Genomic DNA, 20,779 nt, shown 5'->3' with positions numbered 1-20,779 from the left:
CAGAAATTACATTATATGGTTCTGTTTAGAGCCAATGTGTTACAGGGAAGATTGAGATACTCATTTGATCTTCGTGTAAGGTTTCAGTTTCTCATTTGATCACCCCCCCACTCTCTCAGTCTGAGCAGAACCCCAATTTACGCTAAAGTCTTGTCACCATGTTAAAATCCATGTTTCCTTGGTGTCTCGGTCCAAGGAAATATGAAAAACTAGTCCAAATTTATGCCATTTGAAGACAGCCAATTTTTTTTAGAGTTTTAGAAATATAACGTAGTGTTTGAATCCCCTTGAGAACTACTCGATGGGTTTTTGCATTACTCGATAGGAGCTCAAGCATTTCTTGAGTGTTATCTTACTATATCTCTAAAAATAGGGGTAAAAGTCTTTAATGAAAACAACAAATAGTTTTTAAATTTTCCGTATGCTAAGAATTTCAAATGTGTCTCAAATTATGTGGTATGCTATCTGTAAGAAGTTTACTTGTAATTTTGTAAATATATGAATCCAAAGTGGAACCCATAATCACAGATCAATTTCAACTTTCAAATAACTAATGGTGAAAAATTAATGTATTAGGCTTATCTGATTAAAAATCTGAACCTCCTAACCTTTTCAAATATTGGCCACTCAAACTCAAGGTAGCAAATGGGGAGGAAATTCGATCAATTTAAGGGATGCCTATTATTCAACAAGGTTCACCGAAAGGAGAATAGCAGTTGACAGGCAAGAACTATGGACATGTCCATCAAAAAGAAAAACCTTTATATTTAAGTAGTATAGAAGAAATTTACACATAAATTAAACCATATATCCCCATTACTAAACCTGAGACAACAGTCTCAGCTGTCAAAGGCATCTTTCTGCGAAACAATATGGAATTTTTTGCACTTGGATGAACCACCCCAATTAGGGTTGATTCTCTTTGGGAATGAGAATAAAGTCTGTGCACATGGTCACCAGCTGTGCCCATCTTCCTCACCCTATTGTTGGCTGGAGTCTCTTCCCAATTGTGAGGCACCGCTGCTCTCTCCCACCTCACTTTTACAAAGGGGACATGACGCATTGATTTTCAACCATTTGTCAACGCAATCCACATGAAAGACATGTAAACATGGTAGCTCTCTTAGCTCTTCATTGTCAGCATACTTTGCCAAGCAAATACAACAAACCTGCACCATATGAAGGAGAAAAGCACATTAGTTGAATGACAATTGCCCATAAGGAAAACTTTGGTCTCATCATTACTCCTACTTAGTAACAATTAAGATAATTAGTAATACAACAGCAGGTAGTTTATTCAGAGATGATGAGCTCAATATTGAAGGTAATCAATAAGAGATGATATAAATTTCTAGTTCTAGCTAACCAAGTGATCATAACCCATTAACCAATATTGATATTATATTATAGCCTATTTAAATTCTATTTGTTTGAATACCATATGCCTCCAGTTAACCTAATAATTAATGAAGCAAGTTAATTATAAATGAGGTTGGAATCTAGATACTAATTCAGCAACTTTAATGGGAGTTTGGTAAAGTGAATCCAGTACTTCATATTGGAAAGACAAGCAAATTTTATCAGCAAACTATGCAGAAGGAGCATGAACTCAGCAGGCAAAGAAACCCACCGCATCTTCTCCTGATATTGCACGTTCGTTTTCTGTCCCTGCAGCCAAGAGCCCACCTTCACCACTGGGGTTGACATCTGGATCATGATTGGTCCCATTTTTCTCTAACTTGAATTTGTATGTTGGAAGAGCATTTATTGATTCCATGGTGGCTCCTCTAGTCTGAGAAAGATCCTCTCTAAATCCCAGGACAGAAATGATGCAAGGCAGGCAGCAACAAATTGTTGCGCATAGTATGAATGGCATGGCATATCCAATACAGCTAAAGGTAAGGAACACTATGCATAACCTACAAGAAACCCAGGAAATGTTAGAAGACTCAACAACCCAGTAAATGTTAAGCATTATGTCATTAAGAGGTACCTATACAATTTAGGAGCATCAGAGGGAGAAGAGTGACCTCCGAAAATCCACACATTACCCACAACAAACCAGACTGCAAAGAAGCAATCTAAAGCCATCTTGAAATGATCCACTAAGCCGCTAAGTCTGCAAAATATAACCAGCTTCTTCACTTGATGGCAACATCTATAAATCATGTGTAAACTGTATGGACACTTAGAAAGACAGAAAAATAAATGATGCTTACACCAACTTGAATTAGTATTTTCAGTTTTGTACGGTTTGAAGTAGCAATTAGGATTTCATATACAAGTGTACTCATCACATTTCTGTTTGTTGTACATTACAGCAAATCTCAGTTTGGATCATTTAATTTCTGGATCATACACAGACCTCTTGACTTCACTAGATTTATATACAGACCTCTTGACTTCACTCTCCAAAGTAATTTCTGGATCATTAAATGAGAGAATGAGACTCACAGTTTTGTGGACATATTGTTGAAAAGTTATGAAAATTATATATGTACGTATGTATGTGGTGTGTGTGTGTAATTATCACAACAAACACAACTTAAATCAGCTAAACTATACACATTCTCCTAAAAAAGAATGTTCACCAGGAAACCAGACAGATGACAGTATCAACAAGTAAAATGCAAGGCATCAACCATTAATTAAAATATGAAATGGAAAAATATAAGAAAAGAAAAAAAACCTTGCACTTAAGGGTCCTGCAATTTGAGGGTCACTTGTGACTGTTTCTGAGGTGCGATTGTTTTCCTCGTCTGAAGCCTGAGTAATAGAAATAGCTGTATACGACATCGGTTCAGGAGGATTTCTTTCAGAAGAGGCTTGACGCGATTGAGTGGATTCTTGTTCAGCACCCCTGTTGCGGTTGTGGAACCTCCAGTAGAGAATAGGAAGTGTTGCAACACAACCTGATGCATAACCCACAACCCATGCAAACAAAGGGGCTTGTGGATTTTCATTTGTTGACAATGACAAAACAACAATAGATGCTATAATCTGACTCACAGTGACAACAAGCTCAACAGAAATCCATAACCCTGAATTCAAAGGGCTTCTTCGACGACGACTATAACCATCACCTCTCCTCATAAATGAGGAATTCCTAGAATTTAATCTGTTTGAGGAAGACGAAGCAGCTTGATAAGTGGGGGCACGCGAAGCTGATAGTCTGTCTTCATGCTGAGGCAAGTCCACTCTAGGAGGTTGATCATCATTAGATGAACTTGATGAAGTATCATCATTCCTTGTTACGTTAATTATGTGCACATGATTGTTATGGCTTTCCATCTGCTCTAGTAGCAAAGGAAATTGGTCACTTTGAGCATCACTATTTGGTTCTGGAGAGGGAGCATCCATCTAAGTCCGCCAACCAAATTGGAAGGTGAGAATGCATAGATTGTTAATAATGAACTTTCTGGATTTCTACACTTTATCTACAAATCCTTCTTCTCTTTCTTAAAGATAAAAAAAATTATGTAATATAGTCATTGACTCGCAAACACCTTGCAACACATGGCACAGTCTGAAACTGAAGGATTCAAAGAATTTCTTTCTATATCATATGTAAGCTGCGACAGAATCAGAACTATAGTTAGATTTCTTTTTTGTTTTTGTTTTTTAAAATCATTTCTATAAAACATAAATTGAATAATGCTACATTTAAAGCATTTTTTTTTTAAAGTAAAGAGCAGCATTACAATATCGCATAATTAGTAATATGAACAATGCTACATGATCAGTATCACATATCCAAACAGAGGGGAAGTTACATGATTCTTGCGACAAGTTCCCGTTCCATTATCAACTTACTCTCTAAATTGATTTAGGAGATCACCACTGCAAAGAAAACCATACATCTTCATAACAAATAAGAACAAGAATGAGACAGATAACAAACAAAAACCAAATTTTAATACAGAGGTAAAATCAGACAAGTGGAAGATATCATGAAAAACTGAACAATTCTCAAAGGTAAAACAAGCTTTGCAGAAATTTGATTACATAAGTGGGCCATTATGGGTAATTATAAGTTGATCAGATATGCATTACATTTTCATCCAATTCTTAGTTCTCAAATCAGTAGTACAACACAAGTCAATGCACAATAGCCTCAAAACACAGAAACCCACTTGGTGGAAAAGCAAAACAAATCCAATTTCTGGAAATCATAGTCATATACCAAACTTAGAAGCAAACCCATGTCTCAAAAACTTCATATACACTCAATACACACACTAAATTACACTAATGTTAAAGATTTCCCGCGTATTGAGTATCCCAAAACGATCAAATCAAGCAATGATATAAACTACACCGAAAACTCCACTGATAATTGTCTAAATTCAGCTACACATAACAATACAGAAAATAAAACCCTAAACCCAAAACAGCACAATGAAAAAAGACTGAAAGTTTGACCAAAATAAGAGAGAAAAAAGACTGTAAGGAAGAAGAAAATTTGTACCAGATTCAATGAGTATCAGTATCAGACGAAAGCTATTGGAGAGCTCACTTTCCTTCCATTCATTTAAATTTTCATTCTTTTTCTCTCAGATTTTCAGTTTTCCCGAGAAAAAAAAAAACGTCACCTTTTTAAGTCCAGTGCCCACGCAAACTCATCATAGAGAGATACAGAGCAAACGTTCAGATCAGACATGAGCTGTGGGAGTGACTGAGAGCATTTTCGCGCCGTTTGATTGTGGAGGGTGAGATCATCGTGTGGGTGTCTTTGATGGACGGCTGAGATTCACTTGATTTGGTTGGACACATAATAGGACCAAAACTACTAACATCGACTATACCTCCAGCTTGTCACGACTCATGAGTACTCTAAAATCCACGCTCCAACCAAGCACAAGTCAACTCGCATTCTCTTCTTGTTTTAAAAATTATTATAGTAATTAAAATACATATATACGATTATTAAGTATCTACAGTAATGATAATTTTTTTTTATATGTTTGAAATTTTTTCAAGTAAAGATGTTCTTATTATTTTTGGACTTACAATTCAATAATTGAAACCATTCATATTTTATAATATTATTCAAATATCACCATTGCAAAAAAATCAGTCAAATAAAAAACTGTTTATTACAATCAACATCATTTCAATTTATCTGATGAACTGTATTTGTCTGTACAGTTTAGATGACCAAACAATTATCGATTTGACTGATTTTTTTAGAGATGACCATTGAGAAGAGACTTAAACAATGAACGATTTCAATCATTGAACTACATTATCCGGTGTTACACAAAGAATATATTCTTACTTTTCTTGAAATAAGGACATTCTTATTTTAACGTGCCTGATTAGTGATTATATGGTATATACTGATAACTCACCAACCTACGTAACTCATGTACAAGAGAATGAAGATACTTTGTCTAAAATTCGAGAGTTCAAATCTAACATCTAAGTTTAAAAACGATTTTTATGTAAAAAAGAAAAGAAAAGATTTTTACATTTATGAAATTTCTTGTCATAAATGGGATAAAAGAAAGAAAAATGACTGTCAATCGAAGCAACTATTCTTCAGGTAGAGAAAATATTCCATCCTAATTGGATATTAGTGGTGATGTCTGCACTTTTAATAAGTTTTGGTTAACTCCTTAAGAGAATTTTTTTGTATACATATATATGTAATATGTATTATCATAGATGATTCTATTGAACATTGTTATTCTTGCATGTATCATATGTTGTGTTGGAGAAAATGATTAGAGTGCAATTTTATATTCAGTAAGAAAGGAGTTAATGAGTTATTCAGTACGTAAAGAAATAAACCACTCGCACTAATATCGAGTTTTTTTTTGTGAAACTCCATATTCTTTTGGTGACGTAAGTAATTCAATTTGGGAAGATATCGATATATGTGGTGTCTTGATCTGCGAATGTGTGTAGTTTGACTCATTTTCCCATCACATATATATTGTCTAAAAATGATTCATATTCATTGTGGTATTAGAGCTATGATTTCTCACAGCTAGACTTTGTCAATTTGTTATGCTACAAAGCACATCTTCTTTGGAGATTAGTCACACTTATTAGAGCTTTAGCAAACTCATTAGTAAAGTGCTCATGAAAGCTCACAAATACTTTACACATATAATGGTGATAAAAGACATAGGCAATTTAGTGCTTATATATAAATCTCACAAGAGGCAACTAAATACCCATGGAAATCATTGGTTTTGATCTACTTAGCTTGGTTTTTTTTTTTGGCCAATGATCTACTTAGCTTGGTTGAAGGTATCATATTTGTGCATGTTGAGCACAATTCCAAATTGACAAAGATGAAGAAAAGTTACTGAAATGGTGAATCCGCTTGTAGATATATCCCACACTGATCATAAATTACACCATACCTTATTATATGGGCCTGATGTTGCCTCCTCCAAAATTCCCGGACTTAAGCTTATGGGCCTTGCACTGCATACATATTATAGAAGAATGGGAAAAAAGAAAAACAAACAAAATATGCTAATTGGGCTCAAAAGAATCTGCTATAGCCTGCAGATGTAGTTGGCTCACCAACATTTAAGATCACTTTGGCTCGCTCTTGAACAAAGAATTGCTGCTATATATCTCTTGTTCTCATGTTATACAAATTGAAATCTCTCCAATAGAACACAGGTTATTGTTCAGTGAGGAACTTGATGTAGTGAAAAGACTCAGAGCAGCTCCTGCCACTAATTAAGCCTATAAATCATGGCATCATGCAATAATGTTGTGTTGTCTTCAGTTTTTCCAAAGTATGTTCGAAGCTCACACCCACACAGCCCATACACATAGCCCACCCCACATTGAAATCTTGGCATGCATTTTACTCGTACCAATATTATAGTTGGGAGAATGGATTTGTTGAACACAAGTACAAACATATACATAATCTCCCGATGACATTTTGAGTTGAAGTATTTTACACTACTTACTTTTGAAATTTTGTTTGTATCACTACAAGAAAAAAGGGTTTGGGAGAGTAACGAAATTCGTCGCCCAAAGTAGAGTTTCGTCGCCCAAACGTTTGGGCGACGAAATGCGTTCGTCGAGCGTTTGGACGCCCAAAATGTGACGCCCAAGAGTTTGGGCGACGAACTTCTAAATTTCGTCGCCCAAAGACACCTGGGGCAACGGATTTTTTTCGTCTCCTAACACATAAAATTCGTCGCCCAAAGCATGTTTAGGCGACGGACAAATTTCGTCGCCCAAAGAGGGTTTGGGCGACGAACACACTTATTCCTAAAAAGGATTTGGGAGAGGAATAACTAATTTCCTCGCTGGAACGTGCTTTGGGCGACGGACAAATTTCGTCGCCCAAAGAGGGTTTGGGCGACGAACACCCTCGTTCGTCGCCCAAAGCATGTTTAGGCGACGAAAAATTCCGTCGCCCAAACATGCTTTGGGCGAGGAATAGCTTTGTTCGTCGCCCAAACACCCTTTGGGCGACGAAAAATTCCGTCGCCCAAACATTTTTTTTTTAAATTGTTTTATTTATTTATTTAAATTATATATTTAAATTTAATATTTTAAAAAAATTCTTTATTCAAAAACTATATAAAACAAAATTCATAAATTTATATATCAAAATATCCATACAAAGTAGTAATTAACCCTAATATATATAGTCAATCTATTCTAAACTAGTAGCATCATCATCATTCATATCTGACGGAGGTTGATGAGAAGATGGTGGCGGGACAAACCCAGGTATCGCCTTGGTCAATGCAGCATACAACGCCTCCTTCTCCGCTCTCTCAGCTCGTAAGTCCTCCTGCAACTTCTTCACTTGAGCGGACAACCCTGCGACGACTGCAGATGGCTGAGACGAAGATGAAGACGAAGACGAGGATCGAACATCACGAATCCGCCTATATCCCATGCCGCGTATTTCTTTACCGGGCCTAACACCCAATGAGTCTATCATAATACGAAGTCCGACATCGGGATCAGGTACTGGAATCGACTCCAACGGAGTACCCGGAGGGTGCTGCTCGGCCAAGCTCTCCAAATATATTCTCGAGTTGGCCACCATCTCATCCTTCAAAATGTTATATATACAAGTAACCAATTAGAAAAATAAATATAAAAAATTGTGAAAAAAATTAAAATATAAAAAACTAACATGTTTTGCCTTGACCGCATCACAACCGGGATGAACATAGATATCTCCGAAAGTATCTATCTCCGGGAATTGCGACCCACGCTGAAAAAGAAAATAATTTTGTCAAAGACCCAACCAATATTAAAGAATATATATGTATTAAATTAAATAATGACGTACCCGACGTCGCGACTCCACTCGATATGAGATGGGCGTCGGACCACTATGATGGTTAAACGGCTTCCCTTTCCGGTTTCTGGCGTTGGCGACCGACTTTTTCTGTTAAATATTAAGCAAATTATAAATATGTTAGTGTATGTATACAATAATAGAATAACAAAACAATAATCGATTTTTTAAAGTCTTAAGATGATAAAACGTACCAAAAACGACGGACTCATGAAATGATCGCACAAAAAACGCCACTGGTCAGACCGCTCTACCAACTCCATAGGGGGGTTCGCCAATGCCTCAACTGCCGACGAAAATCCCTTGAAATGCACGTGTAGTTCGTGCTTCCACTGCCTGTAGGACTTGATGAGTAAATCTGTCATGTACGTGACAGTGAGGGGATCATCCATCTGAATGTCAAAGTTAACCTGAAAAAAATATTAGATTGTTATGAATGATCAAATTTATCATTTTTAATTAATTATTGAGCTATATACTCACTGAGATGGAGCGGATCACTTTGTGTTGAATCTCTGCCGGTAATTTTTTCCAAGTGGTTGCAACCATGGCGCACTCGGCACGAATAATAGCCCCCACATCATGCGAGAACAAACTGTCAACGTTAGGATCTAACGGTCGTCGGCCGTTTTGCACACACATGACTGGAATCCGCGCCCCAGTACTGCGCACGATCCGAGAGGACTTCAACCCACTACATGGTCCCCTCGTCGCAGTGGATGATGTGGCAGTAGATGAAGCGGAAGCGGTGACCTGACTAGAGCGGTGAGATCGACGGGCCCTCCGTGGCATAGAGGGGCTCCCAGTACTCGAGGATGGCTGAACTACATCATTGGGAGCTGACTCCATCGCCTTTCACCTTATAACTAAATTATATTTCTCAAACTAATTAATCTACATTTGGTAATTAAACTAAATTTTATATTTAAAAACTAACAAACTAACTAATCCACATCACATGAACCGCTAACCACAACACATAATTGTGCACTCCCAAACTGTCCATAGGTAATTTGGACAATTCAAGAATCATATTGGAGCGCAGTCACGCCCAGCGCCCATGCGCACGTCCAATAGACTCTCGAACGGGTCTAAGGTGAATTTAAATTTAGTGTACAAAGTTATCCACTGATAACTTCGCACGACTAGTTAAATGTACAAAGTTATCGATTGATAACTTCGCACAAGCGCTTCGTGCCACATGACCTCACGCAGTACTCGAGGAGTGCTGGACTACGTCATCGGAAATTTTGCAATTACAACTAAACTAAATGTAACATACAAACTAAACTATAATTAATCTAACAATATACATATAAGCATACAAACAAACTATTAAATTTTAGCATATAAAAACATACAAATTAATTAATCAATTTTGTAATTAATTTTAACATACAAACTAATTCACTAAAAAATTTAATACAATTATATATGAAACATTAAATACTAAATCATACAAAAACTTAACTAAAAGATAGATTAAACATATACCTCACCAAAAATGCAATTATCCTTCACAACAAATGCAACACTATTCTTCCTTCACCAAAAATATAAATCATTGTCAAATATGAGCCCAACATCAATCTAAATTCAGATTTCACAACCAAACTACTAAATTAAAAAAACCCACAACATTAACTAATTACCACTAAAATCAGAAATTTCACAACCAATTTATGCAAAATCCACAATATTAGAAAACATAAAAAACAGAAAATAACATAAAAAACAGAAAATACAAAAAAAAAAAACAGAAAATACCATAAAAAACAGAAAATACAAAAAAAAAACAGAAAATACCATAAAAAACAGAAAATACCAAAAAAAAAAACAAAAAATACCATAAATTCAAAAAAAAAAAAAAAAAGACAAATACCTGTGTTGAGCTGGTTTCGGCTTCGAGGGGGGGGGGGGGTTTTTGGGTGAGTGGTTTCGGCTGGGGGGGGGGATGGGTTTCGGTGGGGGTGGGTTATCGGGGGAGGGTGGGTTTCGGGTGGGGGGTGGGTTTCGGGGGGGGTGGGTATTCGGGGGGGTGGGTTTCGGCGGGGGTGGGTTTTCGGGGGGGTGGGTTTCGGCGAGGGTGGATTTTCAGGGGAGGGGGGGTGGGTCTCCGATGGGGGGGGGTGGGTTTCGGTAGGGGGGGTGGGTTGCCGATGGGGGGGGGGGGTTTGGGTTTCGGGAAAGGAGGGAGGAGGAGGAGGAGGAGGAGGGAGTGAGAGCTGAGGGAAGGAGGAGGCGGGACTGTGGCGCTGCGAGGGTGAGGGAGTGAGTGAGCGAGAGTGACTGAAGTGAACCATTTCTGGGTATAAACTTAAAGACTTTGGGCGACGAACATGAATTCGTCGCCCAAAGTCACTTTAGGCGACGAATTCATGTTCGTCGCCCAAAGTTGTTGACTTTAGGGCACCGTTTTATCCCGCCATAATTTCAGACTTTGGGCGACGCACTGTTCGTCGCCTAAAGCTACATTTCGTCGCCCAAAGTTGAATTTTTTTATGAACCATGATCGTTTATACGTTCGAGCTCCAATACCAAACTTCTAGATCTCCAATTGACCTAATATTTTAGAGGAATGATCTTTGAGTGACAAACTAATAAATGAACGGTTCAGATCGTTAAAAACACAATCGACATATAAGGTTCTACATATAAATCAGTGGTTTTTGCATTTGAAGAATAAAATTATATCAACTCTTTCGTTAAAACCTTGTAGCTTCAATAATTGTGAAGACCACAACGTGATTATCACAATCAGAGCCATTCTTCATATATGTTCATACTCAAAGATCAACCCTGGAAAAAATCGGCTCAATCGGAGTTCATCTACCCGTTCGATTATTATTATAAGAATCAAGATCGTTCATACATCCTAAATGCTAAACCTAACTTCTACATCTCCAATTGAGTTAATTTTTTGCATGGATGATCTTTGAGTGAGCCACTAAGGAATGATCGGTTCGGATCGTTAAAAACACAATACAAAAGTGATCTTCTACATACAAATACACTTGAAGAGTATAATTATATTAACTTTTGGGTAGAAATTTTGGCGATTCAACAATTTGTGAAGACTACAATGTGATTTCAACGATCGGAACCGTTCATTCTATTCGTTTATACTGGAAGATCATCCCTGCAAAAAATCGGCTAAATTGGAATTCATCTCATACTTCGATTCGTATTAGAAAATTTACAATCGTTCAAGTTCAACCACCGTTACCTAACTTCTACATCTCCGATTGAGCTAATTTTTTGCATGGATGATCCTTGAGTGGGGAATTAAAAAATGAATGGTTATGATCTTTGGAAATACAATCGTATCGTATGCTATTACATATATAAAATTGTAAACAAAAAAGTATTCTTACTTTGGGCGAGGAACTACAAATTTCGTCGCCCAAAGTAATCTTGGGCGAGGAACCTCACAATTCGTCGCCCAAAGTTACTTTGTGCGACGAAATGTTAGGTTCCTCGCCCAAACCATTATTACAAAACAGGATGACCCTTTGGGCGACGAACATGTTCCTAGTTTGGGCGACGAACATAATTTCGTCACCCAAAGAGGCTTTGGGCGAGGAATATGTATATTTCTCGCCCAAAATGAGTTTGGGCGACGAAATATTTTGTCACCCAAAGTAAGTTTGGGCCACAAATTTACGTTTTCCTCGCCCAAAGACACTTTGGGCGACGGACATGTATATTTCTCGCCCAATGTATTTCTCAATTAATTGTTTGTTGCGTATGTTTAGGCGACGAGATGAGTTCGTCGCCCAAAGTTACTTTGGGCGAGGAACGTATTATTCGTCGCCCAAAACTCCTTTGGGCGACGAACCTGTTCGTCGCCCAAACCTTTATGACATTGAGCGACAAATTTTCTTATTCGTCACCCTAAATTGCTTTGGGCGACGAATATATGTTCGTCGCCCAAAGTGTGGTCGCCCAAATATGTTTTTCTTGTAGTGTATGACTATAATATCACGTGACATACTAACAATATGTTACCAATATACTCAAACTATAATACATATACAATTTTTAAAGGTATTGTTTATGATTTTTTAGGAAAACAATTTCAGTGTTATATATTGTAACACTGCCACATGATTTTACTAATTCACCTATGTTATAAACATGTACATATTTATTAATATTATACCATAAAAGTATAAACTTGTCGTCCACCTATTTTATAATATGTGGATTAGTACACCACGTAGCGTTATTACGATCACACCAAAAAAATTCTCTGAGTGTTTAAGGTTTTATCTATTAATAATTGTATATGCGTTATAATTTGAGTGGAGTGGATGCTACGTGATATTACATACATATAAAAATGTATCTCATATACATATACATATTGTAAGAAAAATGTCACATATCACTGTCACATAATAATTTTTCCACCGACATCAATTCCCTTTCAATACAATTAAGAGTCAGTTAGAAAAAACCAATAAATATTTTCAATATTACAAATTAGTCAATAAACTTTTTCAAAATATCATAGTAGTCACTATTGATCAAAATGAAATTAAGAGAAACTATGTGAATTAACAACCGGACAAAAACAAAAAGGAATTTACGAGTCTTGCCACTGTGCTGACATCATCATATCCAATTTTTAAAATAACATATAAGTCAATAACAACCACATACTTTTTTTAATTGGTAACTGTCATAGAGTTACTGTTTTTTATGTTTTTTAATTGGTAATTGTCACACAATTATTATTTTTTAATTGGTAACTATCACACAGTTACCATTTTTTAATTAGAAACTGTCACACAGTTACAGTTTTTAAACTTGGTGACTGTCACACAATAACTATTTTTAAATTTGAGTCAACATATCTTTGAAGAGCATGATAGTAATTTAACAATAAGAATAGTATAGGCCCACCCGAATTGGACTGGGTCCATTGAGAATAATTATGTAATTTGCAAATATTTGCATGTGACCATTGTGGGAACCATATTATATTTTAACTATTATAAAATTTTTAAATTTTTAAATTTTTTATTGATTTATTTGTAATTTGCTATACAATTAATCACTCCATCATCTCATTCCTTTCGCTCACCACCTCTTAGGGGTGTAAACGAGCCGAGCCAAGCTGAATACCATCGTGCTCAAGCTTGGCTTGTTTTAAATTTTTCGAGCTTGAGCTTGGCTTGGCTTGTTTTTTATACGAGCCGAGCTCGAACGAGCTAAAAAAAATCGAACCCGATACGAATTCGAGCTGTATTGAGCTTTTTAACATAATTTTATCGAAGATATTTTATTAACTACTATTTTTTAAAAATATTAATTTCTATTGAACATTTTCTTCTTGAAAGTATTATAATATGTTAATTTTTAACTTAAAGTTAATATATATTGTTAATTAAATTAGATAGGCACCAAAGACTTCTTTAAAACACTATATAGATGAATATGGTTTCCATGAAATATAACTGTACCAAATAATTCCATCTAAACATTGATAACTTATAACTTTTGTAAAAATTCTCATTAAAAAAGAGACATAAGATAGTAGAAGTCTTATAACCAAACATTACAAAAACAAAGTAGGAAATAAAAATAGCCACTACACCAAAATTGAGCTTTCACAGCGTGCAATTTACGGCATGCACTTGCTGATCGCCGTAAATAATTATGTTTTACGGCGTGCTTGGGTAGCGCGCCGTGTATTTTATTTCTATGTATCAATTTACGGCGTGTATTAACCTCATGCCATAATGGCATATAAATCATGGCAAACATATTTTGCGTCATTAAATGTGAGACAATTTACGGCGTGCATTTTTATTATTAATGGCGTGCATACTTTATGCCATAATTAAAACTGATTTTTTTTTTATTTTACCCGCGAAACAAAAAAAAAGAATGAAAAATTCCCTCGCGTATTTTCATTTTAGCTCTTCAGTTTCTGGAACTTCACAACACTCACTCCTTCTTTCTCTGTCTCTTTGTCCCTCTGTCTCTCCTACTCTTTCTCTCTCGCTCGAGCTCTCTCGCCAAAACACTCGATCAGTCTATCCATTCTCTCTCTCTCTCTCTCTCTCTCTCTGTGGATCCTCCCTCTTTACTTTTCTGGGCGTTGGTGCTGGATTTTTTTTAAGAAACACCCAAATGGTGTAAGGTACTAGTATTCCCCTTTTGTAATTTGCTCATTCTCTACTTTACTTAACTAATTTCGTTTTCTGCTCACCTAATTTTTTGGGTTATGAGTTATATTTTCTTATTCAAATTTTATACATTTTATGGGTTTTCTATTTTTTCAATTTATGGGGTTAATGGGTCGTTTATGTTTTGCCAATTTAATGGGTTCTATTGCCTTTTGGAAATCAAGATAACCAATCTTGATCCCTTTCAATATTTCAGGAATGTAATATATTGGGTAGCTTATTTGTTGAAAACCTTGGTTTCAATTTCAGGTTGGCAATGATCAAAATGCAAAACTGACACTTGCTTTGGTTAGTTATGATGCGGAAGTGAATGTATGTTTCAAACAGGCCCATGTGTTGTGTTAAAAACTTTAACTTGATGTTAATATATTATACATATATCCTGAAGTGTAGAGTTCTCTTATTTTCTTTCCAATGTTATGCTAATAATCATGATAAGTTTTTGTTTTCTTAAAGCAGTCTTTGAAAACGACATGAACTCTAAATGTAATGTACACTTTCACCAACCAGAATGTATCTGCAATCATTTTATAATATTGAAGATACTGTAACTGCTAAAGCTCATAAACGTAGAAAATTGGTTTACTGGTGTTTGCTACAGAACATTTGACTAATATTTGCTTAATTTGTTTCTTGCTACAACTTAAAAATTAAGTAGTTTTGAAATCTGTACAGTATATGTTTCCTATGTTTGATGAATTGAAAGCTTTCTCATTTCCCTTCAGCATTTTCCTCATTTCATGATACACTAAAATTCGATTGAGGCCATGCAAAGTTTGTTAACAATTTATTGTCGTGTAGAAAAAATTTTGTTTTCTGGTGTGACCGTGTGATGCAGAAACTTTATTAGAATGCTGACTGCAAAAGCCTAATATGTTGTAGCAAGTGCATCTCAAACTTGGCATGACAAAATGGCCTTCTGACATCATTCTTTACACTCAAAAAGTTTCATCTCATATTCTGTATATCTAGACCCCTACATAATATTGATTCAAACGTTTGTGTGTGTTTTGGATTTTTAAATTCTTCCACATATCCCCACCTAACCCCATTTTCCCCTCCAGAACCATGTCTATAATTCCTGAGTTCTGGGAGTATTGAACCATTAGTAGCAAGTACATTAGCTTTAAGGGAAAAATGTCTTATCTTTTTATCCATCAAAGTAAAACTGAGTTCTATACCAAAAGAAAAAACAGTAAAACAGAGGTTAAAAATTTGCACATTTTTCATTGTTATAATTGTTCTTTTAATTAAAATTCAATGTTTATTGCAGAGGGCTATGGAAAACGTTTTTTCCTCAAGCTTTGTTTGCAAAACTATTGAGCTTGCAAGACAGGTAGGCACACCTTTGCTACTTTGTTCATGTCAACTGAAGATATAGTAAAAACTAGAAGATTAAAGTAAAAATCTAGCACTAAAATAAAAAAGAAAATACAATATATTTGTACTTCTCTGATTTCTCCCACACTTCAATATAAGAATCTAGAGATAAACAGAAACTGCATTTTCTTATTTCAACTTCAATTATATTACCTTCATTTACATTACCTTTTTTATTGCTTGGTAGGCTTGAAAGAGTATATGAATGATAGAATTGGATTTCTTATGTATGTGTGGATTATATTCATTTGCTTTATGGAGTGAATACATACATAGCTGTGTGTGCATTTATACATGTATTGGTTTGCTGCACTACTTTATATTGTTTTCCTTGTGTTTTTTTTTTTTTTTTGTGTAAGAATCATTTAGTTCTTTTATTGACAAATATATTGTATAATTTTAAATTGGAAAGGTGTCTAGACATTAATTAGAGAGCAACACCAAGGAAAGACAGAGACCATGGATAAAGAATGGGTAAACTATGCAAGGTTATTTTTAAGGCCCTAGCTATACATATTTAGATAGTTTATATGCATGTAGTACTTATTAAAAATAAGATTTTTTTTTCTTTAGAAATTCTAAAGTGTATCGTGATGGAGCACGAAGGTTTGTTGATATGGTCCAAGCGAGTAAGGGGAATCCAGAAAAGATCCAATGTCCTTGCAGTCGTTGTATAAACCTCCAATACCAGCATTTTAATATAGTGTATGAGCATTTGGTCATGAATGAGATGGATTCTACATACACTACATGGGTGTTTCATGGAGAAAATCCAAGTTCATCTGTACAAGAGAGAACTGATGAATTGCCAGAGACATATAGAATGTATAGGGATGCATTCTCCCACTATATTGGTCCATCATGTGGCTCTTGGCCATGAGTGCTGGAAAGTTTGGGTGAATGATGTGTTAGATGATAATGTGGCTCTATATCGACCAACACGTGAGTTCTTTATTCTTCGTGAAGCATTAGGAAGTACAATTGCTTGGCCAATAAAATATATCAAAGTACATTAGTCTCACATTTTCGAGGTACATTCCTTTTTCTTTACTTAATTTACTTAATAGCTTTATGAAATGTTGTAAGATAGGATGATATGTGATAATACCAAGCTTTAGCTTTTGCATACACATGCATTAATTATTGCGTACAGACTTTGAACCAATTCCATTTCACCATACCCATATAATTTTGCAATTTAAAATAGTAATTTAACACCAAAGTTTATAATTTCAATTTTATTTATAAACTCCAATCCAATTGAGTAATCTTTCAATAATAGGATCTCTATAAAATCCAAAAAATCACCCCTTCACAAACTATTGGTCAATTTTATTTTATTTTTAAAAGTAGAGCTTTATTTTCTTATAAATTCATTTGGCAAAACTCCTTGCCCCAAACGCTTGCTCAGATTCTTGTCAATTCTCACTGCAATTCAAATAATAAAGTACTATGTTCATCTCATTGTCTTTTACTGCATCCTCTACCTACTTCAAAACCTGAGCTAATGATGGCATGGAGGCAAAGTGAATGGGCGATGAAGGGGGCTGCATATTTGAGAAGTAAACACAAGTTCATGTATTATTGAAGCTAAATATCAATTTCATCTGTTTCCCTGTATTACATTCATCTGTTTTTTGTGTATCGGGGGATGCATGCCAAATTGATTTTTAGCTTCAGTGAAACTAAATACAAGTCCCTGTATTACATTCATATGTTTTTACTTTGGCTGATGTCCAGGAGATGGAAGCAATAATTTTCAACTTTCTATTTGAGCTGCTTGTAGATTTGGTTCTAATTACACTTAATTTTGAGTTTGGCTACTAGTTCATCAATTCTGGGTTTTTTTCTTTTGCCTTATCTTTTTGTTTTCTATCTTTCTTGGGTTTGGCTGCATAATCTTTGACTTGTTTTGAATGGATTGTTTTTTCTGATTGTTATGCATATTTGCTCATGCTGTGGTGTATTTGGTTGAGATGTTGTTCTTACTAACTACTGAAACATCTTTTTTTCATTTATAGGATCCATTACTGATAAAATATCAAGTGCCACAATGATATGTTTCTAGATTAGCCTATTTTCTTTTTGGCACTGCATTTGTTCCAAAATGTATTAATCATAACTGAGTACTACAGCTAATTGGGGTTGGACCATAGATTTACTTAATTTTTCTTTTCAAGTCTAAACTTAATTTTTATTACTTGCTGTCATACATTATGCTAAGCTTCTCACTATTCTAATAATTATTTTCAGGTACGAGATGAGGTTCCTAGAGTAGTTAAAGGGAATGTCAACATTTTTTTGGTGGATCCAATATATGGCTGTATGGGAGGCTAGTTTATTGCACCTTTTTTTATATCAATCAGGGCAGCATATATAGTTAGGAACTCTTGGTACTTATGAAATATATCTTGTTTTAGCTTGCATTTTGTTATTTACTCTTTAATTTCTAACTCTTAAAAATGTGACTTTGTATTTGGAATTGATTATCATAATTTCAATGAAGTGTGTATTTCGATCTCTTACATTTATTTTGATGCAGTATTTTATTTGGTAAAATTAAATGGCAGGTGTATGAAGCTAGATAGAAATTAAGTTGCATATGTATAAATAAGCAAAAAAATAATAATAATAACTCAAAGACGGCGTGCAAAATGTAAGCCGTAATATGTAGAATAATTACGGCGTGCAGATCATGTCGTAAATAACTCAAAGACGGCGTGCAAATGTAAGCCGTAATATGTAGACTAAATACGGCGTGCAGATCATGTCGTAAATAGTAATCTTAAACGTGAAAGATCGTTATTTATGACGTGTTTTGTTTATATTTACGGCGTATATTGCACGCCATTATAAGTATAGACTTTTCACGGCATGCGCTTCAACGGCACACAGTGGCACGCCGTAAATATCAATTTACGGCATGCAACGCCCGCCGTGGAAGCTCCATTTTGGTGTAGTGAGCAAGTCTTCATATAAGCTATGAAAAATGAGATATCAAACATATAAACTAGAAAATACGAGCGGCTCACGAGCTTTCCGAGCCAAACATACTAAAACTCAAGCTTGGCTTGTTTCTTAAACGAGCGAGCTTCGGCTTGGCTTGTTTGTTTTCGAGCCGAGCTTAAATGAACCAAGCTCGAGCCGAACTCGATACGAACTCGAGCTGTATCGAGCCGATTTACAGCCCTACCACCTCTATACATGCAATTATGCAAACCTTAGATCTTTTGATCCCCAACCTAATATGCACAATCTCCTTTTTCCTTCTACTTTCCCTCAATCTTTAGTTAATTAATACATACAAATCTAGAATTTTATCACCTAAAATTAATGTTGATTGGCATATTATATACACAGTAAAAAAGTAATGATATTTGAACCCCAATTTAAACTATAAAGGAAATTGCACTATTGGTCCACTGATACTTCACTTAGTTTTATATTGGTCCACTAATTTTATGACGTGTTCTATCGTGGTCCAAATCATCAAATTAACATAAACAATTGTCTATTTTAGTCATGTTTTGTGCATGTGGGACACTATTTGTAAATCAATATGGAATTAAGTGAAGAATAAATAGACCAATATGGAATTAAGTGAAGAATAAGTGGACCACAATAATGCCCCATGTGCACAACACATAATTACAATATAGGGCCGTTTGTGCTAATTTGATGATTTTTACCACAATGAAAAACATTACAAAGTTAGTAAACTAATAAGGAACCAAAAAAAAAAAAAATCGTGGAGACCAATATGAAACTTTCTAAAAAATAAATGAGGCAATGGTGCAATTTTCTCTTAAACTATAATTAGTTGACCACATGAGTCACATGTACACTGCCATGCACATCTATTAATATGACCACAAGTGATTAACCTTTTATTATAATAGAGTGGCAAAAAAAAAAAAAAACCTTTTATTATTATCGATCAAACCCTCAACTGTTTTTTCCTCAAAAAAAATAAAAACACCCTCTTCTTTTTGTTTTTGCTTGAGCTTGGCATGACAAATGCCATGACATTAATTTGTAAAGAGATAGAAGGTTCGATCGATCACCATTAATTATATATTAACAAACCTTTATAAAAAATCTATTTTTCTTCTATTCTTATGCTTCCAATAGGATATGAGCTTATCCTTGCGTCCGAGATATTTCCACCATTGATCTGTTTTTCTTTTTTTTGTTCTTTTAGGCGACTGTTTAAGATTATTCATATTTAATATTAATCCATAGTAGTTGGATCATATTAAAAATAGTTGGACTTACCCATTATCAATATTGGTTATTTGGATTGATTATATATTGAATTAGATCGAAATGAAGTCATCATCATCCTCTCTTTTAGGATCTATCTACATTACTTGATTAAATATTTCAGCAATCATTAATTAGAAGGCTTGCTTAGCCAGATGATGATAATTAGGGATGTTAATGAGTCGTGTCATGTTGGATTTGTGTCGTACGTGCATTTCATCATAAATCTCGCAACTAAAATTTAAACATATATAATTTCTTTCTTGTATTGCTAAACTAAAGTAGTTTCTTATGCATTACTTTTAAAAGAAAAAAAATTATTCAGTCATAATACTAACAAAACCATGTACAAATAAGTCATAATTATAAAATGACTCATATAATATATATTAAAAATTGAGAAAAATTATTCATTTTCATCATATAAACTAGTTAAACGTGTTTAGTGTGTCACAATTATGTTACGCTGTTTGATAACCCGACTCGTTCATTATTCGTGTTTAGCAGGTTGTATCATATTCGTATTTGTGTCAATAAAATGTCAACTGAAATCCGCTAATTCCATGTCAGATTCAAGTCGTGTTATCATGCAGCGTCAAAATTTGCCACTCCTAATTATCTAAAAAGAGACCAAGTAGTT

General features: G+C 35.0%; 1 protein-coding gene and 1 long non-coding RNA gene across 6 annotated transcripts; one reads left to right on the top strand and one right to left on the bottom strand.

Moving 5' to 3' along the window:
* Window positions 1-739: 739 nt before the first annotated feature.
* On the bottom strand, window positions 740-4,628 carry LOC147287172 (RING/U-box superfamily protein). Of its 5 annotated transcripts, XM_086239178.1 has the most exons (7): window positions 4,469-4,628; window positions 3,774-3,840; window positions 3,507-3,572; window positions 2,690-3,360; window positions 1,994-2,119; window positions 1,631-1,919; window positions 740-1,169 (listed from the first exon to the last, which is right to left on the bottom strand). In XM_086239178.1, the coding sequence occupies exons 3-7, from the start codon at window positions 3,516-3,518 to the stop codon at window positions 981-983; spliced, it is 1,287 nt and encodes a 428-aa protein (XP_086095304.1). In that variant the 5' UTR covers window positions 3,519-3,572; window positions 3,774-3,840; window positions 4,469-4,628; the 3' UTR covers window positions 740-980. The 5 variants fall into 5 exon arrangements, with proteins under 5 accessions (XP_086095304.1, XP_086095309.1, XP_086095305.1 ...); XM_086239183.1 differs by lacking the exon at window positions 3,507-3,572; XM_086239179.1 differs by lacking the exon at window positions 3,774-3,840.
* A 9,735-nt stretch (window positions 4,629-14,363) lies between these two features.
* Window positions 14,364-18,250, top strand: LOC147287171 (uncharacterized). The gene is made up of 3 exons (XR_015121638.1): window positions 14,364-14,450; window positions 15,770-15,832; window positions 18,130-18,250. It is a non-coding gene; the product is annotated as an uncharacterized LOC147287171 (long non-coding RNA).
* Window positions 18,251-20,779: the final 2,529 nt, after the last annotated feature.

This window comes from Dryas octopetala, chromosome 4 (assembly GCF_963921425.1).
Source record: "Dryas octopetala chromosome 4, drDryOcto1.1, whole genome shotgun sequence".
Taxonomy (NCBI): domain Eukaryota; kingdom Viridiplantae; phylum Streptophyta; class Magnoliopsida; order Rosales; family Rosaceae; genus Dryas; species Dryas octopetala.
The sequence above is the reverse complement of the archived record's forward strand: the minus strand, read 5'-3'. Positions and strand labels throughout refer to the sequence as shown.

What these genes read in the sequence shown, in the direction of transcription:
- LOC147287172 (XM_086239178.1), bottom strand. An exon ending in GATGCTCCTAAATTGTATAG is followed by an intron (nt 1,920 to 1,993) that starts GTACCTCTTAAT and finishes GGTTTCTTGTAG; the next exon opens with GTTATGCATAGTGTTCCTTA. An exon ending in CAATATCAGGAGAAGATGCG is followed by an intron (nt 1,170 to 1,630) that starts GTGGGTTTCTTT and finishes CATATGGTGCAG; the next exon opens with GTTTGTTGTATTTGCTTGGC.